This window comes from Oculina patagonica, chromosome 5 (genome assembly GCF_052425735.1).
Source record: "Oculina patagonica isolate OP01 chromosome 5, crgOcupat, whole genome shotgun sequence".
Classification (NCBI taxonomy): Eukaryota; Metazoa; Cnidaria; class Anthozoa; order Scleractinia; family Oculinidae; genus Oculina; species Oculina patagonica.
In genome coordinates, this window is record NC_135762.1 from 16321997 (window position 1) to 16336094 (window position 14098).

A 14098-nucleotide genomic window follows, 5' to 3' on the forward strand; every position below is an offset into this window, starting at 1 on the left:
TTCTATCCCAAACTATAAATACCTTATTATATGAAATTAACGCTTCATTTTTGTTAACGTTAATTTCCGCGCCGTTAATTAAGTGGAGCGTTAATTTCTGTGACCTTATTTTCGCCTTATTTTTGGCCCCAATTTCTCGATACAGTCCAGACGTTCTCGACTTCTAGGAAACGGCATTATATCATCAGGCTGGAAATCTGCCAATATCACTGAAACTGCGAAGAACGCTCGAAGCGTTCAGATTCCTTTGCCAAACCCGTACGTTTGGGGACAGTACCACGAACATTGTTTTTTCATTATGAACGTCGCGTTATTTTCCTTCAGTTTGAAATGTTATCCCCTGTTTCGCGTTAATTTCCTATTGGGAAGTAATTTTTCTTTCCCTTCGCGTTAATTTAAGTCGCGTTAATTTCAAATACCTTAATTAACACAAGCGTTAATTTCCTATAAAAAGGTGTAGTCATCAATTTTGATTGCCTCAAATTTGTGTTAATTGAAAGTAATTTTCAAAATTTGCTTGAATATCGAGACAACATCTCCTCTTCTCTTGCAATGTATTGACAGACCTCCTGCCGTAAAAGGAATGGTATATCCCACATATCACAGCTTTTGGGCCCAAAATGCAAATTAGTACTTTTGCAGTGATGACACATTGTGAGGAAAAGAAAGAAATACGTAAGTTGTTTGTTAGCATTTTAGACTGTTGGTTGACTGACAACTGGGTTTAGAATGGCCAGGCCAGGCCCCTTTACATTGCAACTTCTTGTTTAAGTGCCCTGTTTTACTTTCTAAAAATGCTACAAGAGAAAATCTACTAAAACACTTTCTAATATGTAAGCATGAAGTGCTTTGTACAATGATTTAAAATCAAAATTGGAGCTCTTTGAGTCCCAAACTCGAAATCTGAATCCTCATTAACAATCACCAGCTGTTAGGTTTAAAATTCGCTTTCAGAATTTCATGGTGGACCATCAAAAGACGTCTCAAAAACATCTTCTAATTGATTTTACAGTTTTTTTCGCCGCTCTAATTTTACAATGTACTGACATTTTGAAGATGTTCTAAGGAGCAGTTAGTTGTTGCCCTTTCGTGGCCTCGAATTAACGGTCTCTAATTTACAAGACCCTTATAGAAGGGAAGCAATTTATAGAAGTGCGCCAAGCAAAGCTGGCAAAGTTTGATCAACCGCCACGTGACAGAAACTGCAATGACCACAACAAATATCACGGGAACTATTCCAAGAATGATCACTTCAAAGACATGCAACACTGTCAAACAAACGCGTTCCTGCCCCGAGAGAAGCTCGCCATTCATGCTAAGCGTAACTTCAGCCATGTTGATGACCGCCAAAACAAGTAGGGCGTTCAACGAGGCTGTTTCCGCATGATTAACACGTGGATCATTGAATGGCTTTTTCCATATATGGTGCACAAGAATAGCAGCGCAAGTGACACTCAAGCAAACCATTCGAATGAAAGGAAACACAATGAAAGTGTGCAGGCAGATCAGAGCCAAACGACGACCAATCAAAACGCTCTCCCAGTACTCGGCTCCAGGACCCTGACCGTCATTACTATTTCTTGAAAGGACCGTAAACAACATCGTCCGTTGGATCCTCAGGTTGGCGGGAAGACTGCTCGGTCCCTAGTCGAGCGGTCTGGCTGTAGCAAAGGTGTCAATTCGCCACTAACACTTTGATGGTCTTGTTCCCTTGTTTCGTCGACGGCTTTCCTGCAGCTAACCATCCAAAAAATGGCGAACGGCAACGGAAAGATGCAAGCACACAAAAACCGCTTTGTAGATATGGCTCTTCTGGTTAAGCAGATGAGATCCGAAGTACAAAACAGAAACGAAAGGGATGATGAAAACAGCCAGAAAAACTCCGCACAGGTTTTGCCACCATTGCCAGCACTGGACATTCCCATCGTAGAAAAAGCGAAAGGTTGACTGGATTTCCACGCAGTTCAAGGCCTTGAGGGCTGCGCTTGCTAGTGCTGAATAGCCAAGCAGGAGACACTCTGTTGTGGCACCTAGGTACTGAGCAGAGGAAGGCATAGCTGGGGATACTTTCTGCACTTTCCTCACAGCTCCATGGAGAAGAAAAATAACCAGGACGCCTGTTAACACTGCGAAGACCTGAGAGGCCTGCAAGAATATCTTCGAAGCCACTGTTAGTCCGCGAAATGGACAGACCAGGTCGTCGTTTGAACTAACTGCTCTAAAGTCGATCCAGCCAAGTAAGCCAAGTATTGGAGTTAGCAAGTAGTTGTCCGCTAAATGCATCTCAATGTCTTCAGATACGAACACTAAATTGGCGACCTGGTAAAAGTAGAAAATAATCTTGACGTATCCACTGCCGTTTGAAAACGAGTCGGCTTCAAGATGGCAACGCAAGGGGTCGCTCCTCCCCATGGCAAAAGTCGTTTGATCAAACGTACAATTGGATTTTTCCAAAGAAGGAAGAAAGCAAACGCCAAACTGTAGAGCAACGCAAAGGGCCAGAACCAATAGTCCGTGCAGAGATCGTTGGGTCGACATCGCGCAGAAAATAGAGTTTCGGAAAATCCGGGCTTGCATTCTCCGCAGAGGAAACCAGAACGGTTTCTAGAGCAACCGATGGACAAATAATGCTGGTTGTCATATGGACAGCTGATATTTTTGTAAGGGACAACAGTAGTCGATTGGACATTTTTGGAAGTTGATAGATCCTTTGTCCGATAACGAAGGATACCCCCAAAATGTTGGCTTTGCGGCAATATTACTTGTACAGTTTCCACCAAATGGGCAAGGTAGACACTTCTTTGCAAGTGGCTCAACGCTGTAAAATCCTGTCGAACATCGTTTACAACTGAAAATAAAGGACTGAGAAAAGGCTTTGTATAAACCGTTAGGGCAGGCATCATCTGAAACAAAGTGATGGTGGGAAAAGTTTGACTTGTTCTTTAATGTCCCAATAGGACATTGAATAACCGAGGAATTATCAACATATGCAGTGCTCGATCCTGAGACCACGAAATAGGCATCAATATCCTGAATTCGTTCAACTGTGAGAGTCGTATTTTTTAGTTTTATAGGCCCTGAACTTGCATAGTATATGAATCCTCGAACAGCATCAGAATTTAAGAGGTAGAAGCCAGTCGTGGTCTTCATCCAATTTTGTGTCTGCTCAAATGACGTGTTGACCAGCTCAAGACTGGTAGAACTCTCTGCAATAAAAACACCATACGCGGCAAAATTGTCCACAAATTGGCAGTTCATTAGAATATTGCAACCGTTTTCCAACCTCAACACTGAGATTTTTGAATGTTGTTTACCGTTTCCTCGGAAAACACATTTCAAAAGTCGAACTTGGTTTTTGTAATTCCATCTTGGGATGTTACAGTCGTTTGGATCCTTTTTCATCAGGTGGTAATCGAAACAATACAAATCCTGTCGGTTACTGTATTGTTTTCAAACGTGGTGTCTTCCATCGTTATCTGGTTTCCCTGTGCTGTAACATAGACGAAAAACAAGGCCAAACTGTGGAATGCAGAACTTGCAAAGGTGTTCTTTGTAAACGAAACGCGTTTTATCCGTAGTAATGTGTTTGCTTTCGCCCTAATCTCCAGTGAAAAAAGCTCGTTGCTATGAAAGTTCGAGTCATGCAAGAGAAACGTTGAATTAGATTTTTCATTCTGGCCAAGTTTAAAATACATCCCTCCTCCTTTGTTGTTTTTGTAACGCAAGCCACTTATGTTTATCCGTGCAAGGTTAAAAGCTTCTACGAGGAAATGAATGTGGTTGTCCCTCCAATGTGTTATTGTCGGCTCTGGGTTTTGCTTCATTTTCAGAAATGATTGTGCCAGTGAGAGTGAAATTAAGTTGAACGGAGGCGACAAAGACGGTGTTCCAGTCGTATGAGAAACGTTCATCCTGTGAATTCCCATGAAAGTTGCAATCAACAATCGTAAGTTCTTGGAAGTACCCTTGCGAGTATAAAGTTGAGCTCCCCATGGCGGCTTTATTGTACATAAACGAAACGTTTTTTAAAAGGACTTTTAGGTAGCCCTGTGTTACGTACAGTGTGAGAGTGCCACCCATGGGAAAATCTTCAATAAAATCAGGATTGAGTAACATATTTCTCTGGAACAAAACATTTCGAACTAGTATTGAGCCAGTCTTTAATGTAACCGCTATCACGTATATCGCTGATCCTTCGTTTTTGGCGCTGTTTTCGACAAATTTGCAGTCCTCGATCTGTACATAAAATTCGTTAATACTTTCAAGTAGCAGAGCCCCACCCTTCAATGGAGAGCTGTTATTAATGAAATCAGACTTTGTAATGGAAATATTTACAAAGCTAACATCTCGGCTCACAGTGATTGCACCTCCAACATTATGAGAAAAATTTCCTTCACTTATATACATGGAAATACGCCCCCTTGTTAACTGGGTTGTGAAATAATTGATATAGTAGGGCTGTGAAATCATGCCCTTGCCCTTTCTAAAATTACTAGTACTTCTGTCCCTTTTGCCACCTTTCGTCGGTTGCCTGTTTGTAGAATTCACAGAAAATGGCTGAATATGAAGACATCCTCCGGAGGGCGCCATGTTATTTGTGAAAGAAATGTTGGCTAATATCATAGACGAAAGAAATTCTTTGTGCTGGTTTGTTAACAAAACCATGAATACAGCGACATCAATCATTCGAAGGCTTTCATTCGAATTAGCAGTATTGTTGATAAACGCCGTATCGTGTACTTCTATTTTAGGGCTGTTCCCGACAACAGAAACACAAGGGAAGTCGTTGTTACTGAAAACGGACTCCCGTATTGTCAAAGAGAACTGTCCCTGAAAAGTCTCAAAATTAACGACAGCCGTTGCGTTCGGAAAAGACACTGCATGGGTGAAGAGACAATTCCTGACATGCAGCGAACATCTCCGAGCAGTAACAGAGCTATTAAATAATGTGAGCCCCTGTAACTCTATGACTACCTTCTCGGATGCGTTGTTGCCATCAAACACGATTGGTCTCAGGAGGACCAGGAATACCTCAGCGTTGCCAAATTGCTTCAAAGACAAGCTTCTGTTGATGTAGATTCCACCTTTGTGTGGAGCCATAGGCAAACATGGGTATGGGTCACGTGACGTCTCAGTGCCATCGATGTAGGTGGTGTCATTCCACTGCGCCTGTGCAATGCCAAGAGCAATGGTTTTACAGGCAGTATGATTTGTTTCACCGCAAGAAGACAAGATGTTTCCATGGTGGCGGGAAACAAAGATCTCTTTACAGAAAACTGGCCCTGTGAAGAAATATAAAACGGAACAACAGAGGATTTACAATTTAAAAAACACACGTTTTCTAATTAAACGCTTAAGTGCCTACATGATGAACCTCAGTGCATGGATTACCTATTATTTCGAGAAGACAGCTATCTGCCCTAATGTTAACCACTGAATTATGTTATCACAGACAAGACTTGGCGGGTCGAGAAGATGTTTGCGTGACTAGCGGCTTTGGGCTCATGACGCAATCCTGGAGCCCGGGTCCTGAAGCTACAGTTACTAGAGCTTACTACACCAAGGACTGACTTAGTATGTTTTCAGTTTTGCAAAATGTAACATAAATACTGACATCATTAGTTTTTGACTGGACAACGATTACTCTCGATAGAAAAAGGCCGCAATTGGAAAGTTGATAGTGTTTTTTCCTATAAATTTCTGGATTGGATATGTTTGGTCTCGAATTTGGTCACGTAACGCTACGAACGAATACACATACTTCATAACTACGTTTTTCAAGGGTCTTCAGGAGCCGGCCTCCTCGAGATGTCTGTCGTAATAATGACCTATAATATTAAATAATAAAAATGATATGGAAAATAGTAAATACGGTGGGAAAATTTCTGATAATGAGGCCACTTGTCAGTGTGACTAGTTTTCCGCGATGTCGAGTGAAACATTATTCTGTTGTAAACACAATCGACCACAATCGTTTTGCTGGAGGTTTCTGCCGAGTTATGATTTGATTCTTTACATTCTCGCCTATTCTAACTTTGCTCTCAGCAGTAAAACATCCATCTTAACCTATTGTGGTGCATGTTGTACCGGCTACCGCAGTTTGTTCGACAGTTTATGCTTATTAAAAATGCGAGGAAGAAAGCCGGAAGTGACACAAGCCGACGTACATCATAAACTGGAGGCTTGCTAGTCACGCTATTGTTATATATATAAACCAGATTAAAATATTTTAAAACACAAAGCATTATTAAAGGGACGTTACCGGTTTGATGAATAAATATTAATTAGCTTATGAATAATTGATATCAGGATTTCCGGGTCCTTACAGTGTAAACTATCTGGATTTCGGAGTCACCTACCTTTATACAGACCGCACAGACTCAAAGCTAGTAAAATGTTAACAAAGGAATTCATTGGTAAAGTTCACGACCATTAATGATCATCAAATACGTCCAGCTGAAAGGAAACGGTCCCAAATTGTTGATCGTCTCAAACTTGTGGGCTGTGGCTTCACAGCGGTTCAGCTTTCTGGTGTTTTCTATCTCGTTCCCAGAGTCCACGGGCTCCACATTCGGTGTGGTCGCCAGGTTTCGGTCGTGAAATCGGAAATCAGAAATCGAGGGCAGTCTGGGGACGAAGACAACAGTCGGTTGCATGCATTCAGTACAGCGTGCAAGGTACCTCTAATGAGATAGATTGAAAAACGCTTTCCTGTCAAATAGTTATGGAAAATGTTGAGTTGAAGATGCTGGAAGAAAGTGTCTGGTATGTTTGTACAGGTACAACAGTGGCACATCCCACTATGTTGTCAGGGCTAATTAACGTTCAGATTGATCATGATAAGTAATCAGTTACTTATGAGGGGCCTAAAGCGGTAAGATGGCAACTGGGATTTGGGGAAATTTTCACTGGGAAAATGGAATTTGGGACACTGGCATTGGGAATCACAAACAAAAACAATAGATCTGGGTTTGGGATTTGGAAAATAGGCTGGGAAATGGGACCCTCCTTATTGTTTTTTAAAAAACCTTGAACTAATTTACGGCCAATATACACTTTACTGGAGTGTGGCCACATCTAACTTAATACCGAACAAATTAACATTCCTGCAAATGTCACAAAGGACTAAGAAAGAAAGCTGGCTATTATTTGGTCTAAGCCTGAGCGAGGATGCTTTTATTCTTGGTAACACAGAGCCCAAAGGGATGGTAGCTGTCGGTATAGGGGGGGGGGGGGGGGGTAAATCCCACTTCTAAACTCAAATCCCATTTCCCAACCTATATTTTGCCCAAATCCCAGTCTCATTCCCATTTATTGGTTGGTGATTGCCTTATGCAGATTGGCTTGCACTATATACTGAATACGTTATTTAGAAAGAAACGATTACTCTAAAAATAAATCGATAAAGGTACGAAATGCTGGGTAGTAGAATTCTGTCTCGGGGTCGTTTTGAATTAGTTTAAGACAGTGAAAATTACTTCTCTTCCCAGTCGGCCGCGTCACCCAAGATCTTTCTTCAGCCTCTTCACGTTTATTGAAATGCCTCACGTGGTACGTTAGGTTGTACTCCAAAATTAACTTTTCTTAATCATGGGATTCAGTAGTCTACCTTGGCTTAGACTGAAACCGACGAAAAATGGTCACGTCTTTCTCCCAACATCACACAGAGTTGCATAGTTTTTCTCGTCGACTAGTATCTAACTCGCAAAATCCGTCATCACTGCTGTGACAGAGGGTTGTGATTGTTCGAACTTTCTAAAAACGGTTCAATTAAATTTTTATTTAGTTCAGCTCGCAAACGTTACATTTCTTAAGTTCGTAAGAGTACTTTTTACCACGTGAACCATCTCACGTCATGCAAAAAACGTTGAACATGTGGTACAGTCAAACATAGCACGTGATGTATGTTCGATTACCGTGAAGAGAGTGAAAAAATGTTGGGTGTCGTGGTCTACTGGGAAGAGTACTAGATTCTTTGTGGCGTGGTCATGTAGGGTAAGATTGAATGAGATACTACTTATCGCAAGAGTCTGAGAATAGTTAAACAATAAAAGTAATTTTCCTCTTCTAGTACTTTCGGCATCAATACTCTTTTCTTAAAAAAAGCAATTGAAAAAAGTAATGATTAAGGAAATTTTTTAAAAAAATTGGATTTTAAAACTTCAGTAGTGGATTCAGATCTGCCAAAAGGTGGGTGGAACGGGTGGGGCCTTCTTTAAATGGGAGGTGATAGAAAGGTTTCTTCAATTCTCTGTCTGCATTATTTTGGAGCCAAAAAAGGGGTAGAGGGGAGGGGGGCGACGATCAGGTAGGCCTCACCTGGATCCACCAGCGAATTTTTTATTTCCATCCCAAACTAAAAATACAGTCATCATTAACGATTGACTCAAATTAGTGTAAATTGATAGTAATTTTCAGAATGTGCTGGAATATTAAGACAGTATCTCCTTTTCTCTTACAATGTATTTACAGACGTTCTGTCGTAAAAGGAATGGTTTTCCTGCCACATATCATAGCTTTTGGGCCTAAAATGCAAATTAGTACTTTTGCAGTCATAACACATTGTGGAGTCAACTGTCCTGGAAACTATACATGCTTCAAAATCTCATCAAACCTAAACATGCCATGGCAAAATGTAATAAAACTGTTAATGTCTTAACCGAATATTCCGAGTACAAATGAAACGGTAACTGTCGAAAGAAATACGTAAGTTGTTTGTTAGCATTTAAGGCTGTTGGTTGACTGGGCTAGAGAATGGCAGGCCAGGATCCTTTTATACTGAAACGTCTTGTTTAAGTGCCCTCTTTCTTAAATTGCTACAAGAGTTACTCTGCTAAAACGCTTTTAAATATGTTAGCGTGAAAATGATTTGTACAATGATTTGAAATCAAGACACTTACAAGCAATTTATAGAAGTGCGTCAAACAAAGCTGGCAAAGTTTGATCAACCGCCACGTGACAGAAACAACAATGACCACAACAAATATCACGGGAACTGTTCCAAGAATGATCACTTCAACGACATGTAACACTGTCAAACAAATGCGTTCCTGCTCCGAGAGAAGCTCGCCATTCATGCTAAGCGTTACTTGAGCCATGTTGATGACTGCCAAAACAAGTAGGGCACTCAACGAGGCTGTTTCCACATGATTAACACGTGGGGCTTTGAATGGCTTCTTCCTTATATGGTGCACAAGAATAGCAGCGCAAGTGACACTCAAGCAAACCATTCGAATGAAAGAAAACACAATGAAAGTGTGTAGGCAGATCAGAACCAAACGACGACCAATCAAAACGCTCTCCCAGTACTCGGCTCCTGGACCCTGATCGTCACTACATTTCTTGAAAGGACCGTAAACAACATCGTCCGTTGGATCCCGACGGCAAGACTGCTCGTCCCTGGTCGCGAGATCTGGCTGAAACAAAGGTGTCAGCTCGCCACCAACACGTTGATCGTCTTGATCCTCTGTTTCGTGTTCGGCTTTTCTGCAGGTAACCATCCAAAAAATGGCGAACGGCAATGGGAAAATGCAAGCACACAAAAACTGCTTTGCAGTTATGGCTCTTCCGTTAAGAAGTTTAGATCCAAGGTACAAAACAAAAACGAAAGGGATGATGAAAACAGCCAGAAAAACACCGCATAGTTTTTGCCACCATTGCCAGCACTGGATATTGCCATCGTAGAAAAAGCGAGAGGTTGACTGGATTTCCACGCAGTTCAACGCCTTGAGGGCTGCGCTTGCTAGTGCTGAATAGCCAAGCAGAAGACACTCTGTAGTGGCACTAAGGTACTGACCAGAGGAAGGCATGGCTGGGGATATTTTCTGCACTTTCCTCACAGCTCCATGCAGAAGAAAAATTACCAGGACACCTGATAACACTGCAAAGACCTGAGAGGCCTGCAAGAATATCTTCGAAGGCACTGTAAGTCCGCGAAATGGACAGACCAGGCCGTCCTTTGAACTAACTGCTTTAAAGTCGAACCAGCCAAGCATTGGAGTTAGCAAGTAGTTGTCCGCTAAGTGCATTTCAATGTCTTCGGACACGAACACTAAATGGGCGACTTGGTAAAAGTAGAAAACTATCTTCACGTATCCACTGTCATTTGTCAACGAGTCGGCTTCAAGATGGCCGCCAGGGGTCGTTCCTCCCCGTGGCAAAAGTCGTTTGATTAAACGTACAATTGGATTTTTCCAAAGAAGGAAGAAAGCAAACGCCAAACTGTAGAGCAACGCAATTGGCCAGAACCAGTTATCCGTGCAGACATTGTTGGCTCGACATCGTGCGGAGAATAAAGTTTCTGTGAAACCAGGCTTACATTCTCCGCAGAGGAAACCAGAACGGTTTCCAGAGCATCCGATGGACAAGTAATGCTGGTTGTCATATGGACAGCTGATATTTTTGAAGGGACAACAGTAGTTGGTTGGGCATTTTTGGAAGTTGATAGATCCACGGTCCGATAACGACGGAAACCCCCAAAAAGTTGGTTTTGCGGCAATATTACTTGTACAGTTTCCACCAAATGGGCAAGGTAGACACCTGTTTGCAAATGGGTCTACACTGTAAAATCCCGGGGAACATCGTTTACAACTGAAAATAAAGGACTGTGAATGGGTATAATGTGTCTCGTTAACTAGCCAGCAGTTTGAAACGAAACTTAAGTACGAAAAATTTGTGCTGGTCTTTAACGTCCCAACAGGACATTGAATGACAGTCGAATTATCAATATGTGCTTTGCTTGTACCTGTGATCATAAAATACGCATCAATGTCCTGAGGTGATTCAACTTTGAGAGACGTGTTGGTTAGATTTATAGGTCCTGAGCTTGCATAAAATATGAATCCTCTAAAGTGAGGGTAGTGGGCGGCGGTGGCCTTTGCCAATTTTTGCGTTTGCTCAAAAGATGTGTTGACTAGATCAAGCTTTGTAGACCTCTCTGAAATAGAAACGGCATAAACGGCAAAGTTGTCAACAAATCGGCAGTTGCTAAGTATATTCCATCCGTTTGATATTCGTAACACAGTGGAATTTTCCGCTTGGTTTTCTCGAAAAGTAACATTTGTAAATCGGGCTTGGTTTTTGTAGTTCCATCTGCAACATTCCTTAGGATCTTTTGCATCAGGTGGAAATCCAATCAATAATATCGTATTTTGTACTAAGTTCTTTGCAAAGGTGGTGTCTTGCATCGCTATCTGGTTTCCCTGTCCGTTCGTAGCATAGAGGAAAAACAGGGCCAGACAATGGAACGCAGGACTTACAAATGAGTTCGACGTGAGCATAACGCGTTTTATCTGAAGTGAGGTGTTTGATTCGAACTCAATCCCCAGTGAAAAAAGTTCGTTGTTTTCAAAGCAGGAGTCTTGCAAGAAAAATGTTGAATTGGTTTTCTTACTTGAGCCCAGTACAAAAGAAATTCCTCCTCCTTTGTTGTTCGTGTAATGCAAGCCACTTATGTTCATCCATGCAAGTAAAAAACCTTCCACGTGGAAATGAACTGGTTGTCCCTCCAATGTGTAATCGTCGATCCTAGGCTTTGCTTCATTTTCAGAAATTATCGTATCAGTGAGAGTGAAATTGAGTTTGTCAGAGTAGATATAGACAGTGTTACCCACTGATAAGGAACGTTCATCCTGTGAATTTCCAACAAAACTGCAATTAACAATGGTAAGTTCTTGAAAACTCCCCTCCGCGTGGAAAGTTGAGCTCCCCTTGGCAGCCTTATTAAACATGAACGAAACGTTTTCTAAATGTACTTTCAGGTAACCATGTGGTACGTTCAGTGTTAGAGTGCCACCGACGTTTTCATACTCATTAAAATCAGCATTGTTTAAAATATTTCTCAGGAACAAAGCATTTCGAACTATTATTAAACATGTCTTTGATGCAAATAATGCCGCCGCGTATATCGCTGATCCTTCCTTTTTGGCGCTGTTTTCTACAAATTTGCAGTCCTCGATCTGTAAAAAAATGGCGAAAATGCTTTCAACATGCAGGGCGCCACCCAGAAATGGGGAACTGTTATTAATGAAATCAGACTGCACCATGGAAATGTTTACATGTCTAACTTGCCAGCGCACAGTGATTGCTCCTCCAACATTATGACGAAAGCTTGCTCCCCTAATATTCATTGTAATGCGCCCGCTCGTTGATTGCCTGGTGACATAATCCGGCGAGTACGACAGTGGAATAATGCTCACGTCCTTTTGAATGGTACCTTTGTTCCTTTTGTGACCTTTCATCGTTTGCCTGTTTGCAGAATTAGTTGGTTTTGCCTGAACGTGAAGACATCCTCCGAAGGGCGCCATGTTATTTGCGAATGAGATATTGATTAATGTCATAGACAAGGTATATTCAAAATGCTGGCTTGTTAATAGAACCATGAAAACGGCCACGTCAACCAATTTAAGGCTTTCCCAAATAGCAGTATTGTTGATGAACGACGTATCGTGGACTTCTATTTTAGGGCTGTTCCCGACAACACAAACACAAGGGAAGTCGTTGTTACTAAAAACGGACTCCCGTATTGTCAAAGAGAACTGTCCCTGAAAAGTCTCAAAATTGACGACAGCCGTTGCGTTCGGAAAAGACACTGCATGGGTGAAGAGACATTTACTTATGTGCAGCGAACATCTTCGAGCGGTAACAGAGCTATTAAAAAATGTGAGCCCCTGTAACTCTATGACTACAGTCTCGGTTGCGTTGCTGCCATCAAACACGATTTGCCTCGAGGAGTGACATTTAAGAAATACCTCAGCGTTGCCAAATCGCTTCAAAGACAAGCTTTTGTTGATGTAAATTCCTCCTGTATGTGGATTCATAGGCAGACATAGGTATGGATCACGTGACGTCTCGGTGCCATCGATGTAGATGGTGTCATTCCACTGCGCCTGTGCAATGGCAAGAGCAATGGTTTTACAGGCGGTGTGAATCGTTTTACCGCAAGAAGGTAAGTTGTTTCCATGATGACGGGAAATAAAGATGTCTTTACAGAAAACTGAGTCTGTGAAAAGAAAATTAAACGCAACAGAAAATGATTTACTCGAGACCTATTGTGAAAAATATAATGAGCTTTCAATGATCCTTTTGCAGCTAACGGTCACATGGTACAAAAAAACACCTTGCTGGAGGGCAAGCTACGCACTAGGACATCCAAAACAAGGCGAATTTAACCATCCATGCTTGACGTTATTTGTTTTGAATGTCCCAGAGCGTAGATTGCCCTCCAAAATCGCGGAATTTGTACCTGCAAAGAGCCCATAAAAGCACTTGCGTGCCTACATTCTACATAATACGTTTTTCAGTCAAGAGCCCGTCTTTGTCGCAATTAAGACGTCTAAAATGATAATGATATGGAAAATGGCAAACACGGGAGGAAAATAATTGATGATGGAATCACCCGAGACCAGTTTTGTCAGTTTTCCACGATGTCGTCGTAATCAGGATTCCGTTGTAAACACAATCGACTACAATCGTTTTTGGTCGAGGGTTCTACCTAGTCATGATGTGATTCGTTACATTTTCGCCTATTATAACTTTGCTCCCAGCAGTGCATATTAAACCGGTGCCTCAGCTTTGTTCGGTAGTTTATGCGTTTTTAAAATGCGAGGAAGAAAGCCGAAAGTGACACAAGCTGACCATATGCTTGTTTGTCTCGTTTTTGCAATATATATCTATATTCACCAGTTCAGAAATATTTTAAAAACAAAGCATTGTTAAAGGGACGTCACAAATGTGACGAGTAAGAATAAGTTAGCTAATTGCAGACCACAGATCTTAAGTGTTAGAGTTCCTGCTACGGTAGCGGGTTTCTTTTAAACTGACTATGAATAATGCGTCACCTACCTCTATAAATACTACATAGACTCAAAGGTAGTAAAATTTTGACGAAGGAATTCATTGGTAAACGGTTCACGACTATAAATTGGAATTAAATAAGTCCAGCTGGATGGAAACGTTCTCGAATAATTGATTGTTCATAGCTTGTGGCTTCGCAGCGGTTTCGCTTTCTAGAGCTTTCGTAGGAAATCGGCCGTCATGGATGGTGTACACCGCACCGGGTACGTCATAACAAAATTATTAATATAACAAAACAACAAAA

The 14098-nt window shown here is 41.5% G+C and overlaps 1 protein-coding gene and 1 pseudogene across 2 annotated transcripts; both read right to left on the reverse strand.

The window, feature by feature from the left end:
* Nucleotides 1-451: 451 nt before the first annotated feature.
* Nucleotides 452-6513, reverse strand: LOC144652978 (uncharacterized; annotated as a pseudogene). Its single transcript, XR_013570642.1, has 2 exons — nt 6360-6513; nt 452-5282 (listed from the first exon to the last, which is right to left on the reverse strand). The product of XR_013570642.1 is annotated as an uncharacterized LOC144652978 (transcript).
* Nucleotides 6514-8825: 2312 nt separating this feature from the next.
* LOC144655023 (uncharacterized) lies at nt 8826-13897 on the reverse strand. The gene is made up of 2 exons (XM_078515242.1): nt 13843-13897; nt 8826-13000 (listed from the first exon to the last, which is right to left on the reverse strand). The coding sequence occupies exons 1-2, from the start codon at nt 13895-13897 to the stop codon at nt 8826-8828; spliced, it is 4230 nt and encodes a 1409-aa protein (XP_078371368.1).
* Between the last annotated feature and the right edge of the window lie 201 nt (nt 13898-14098).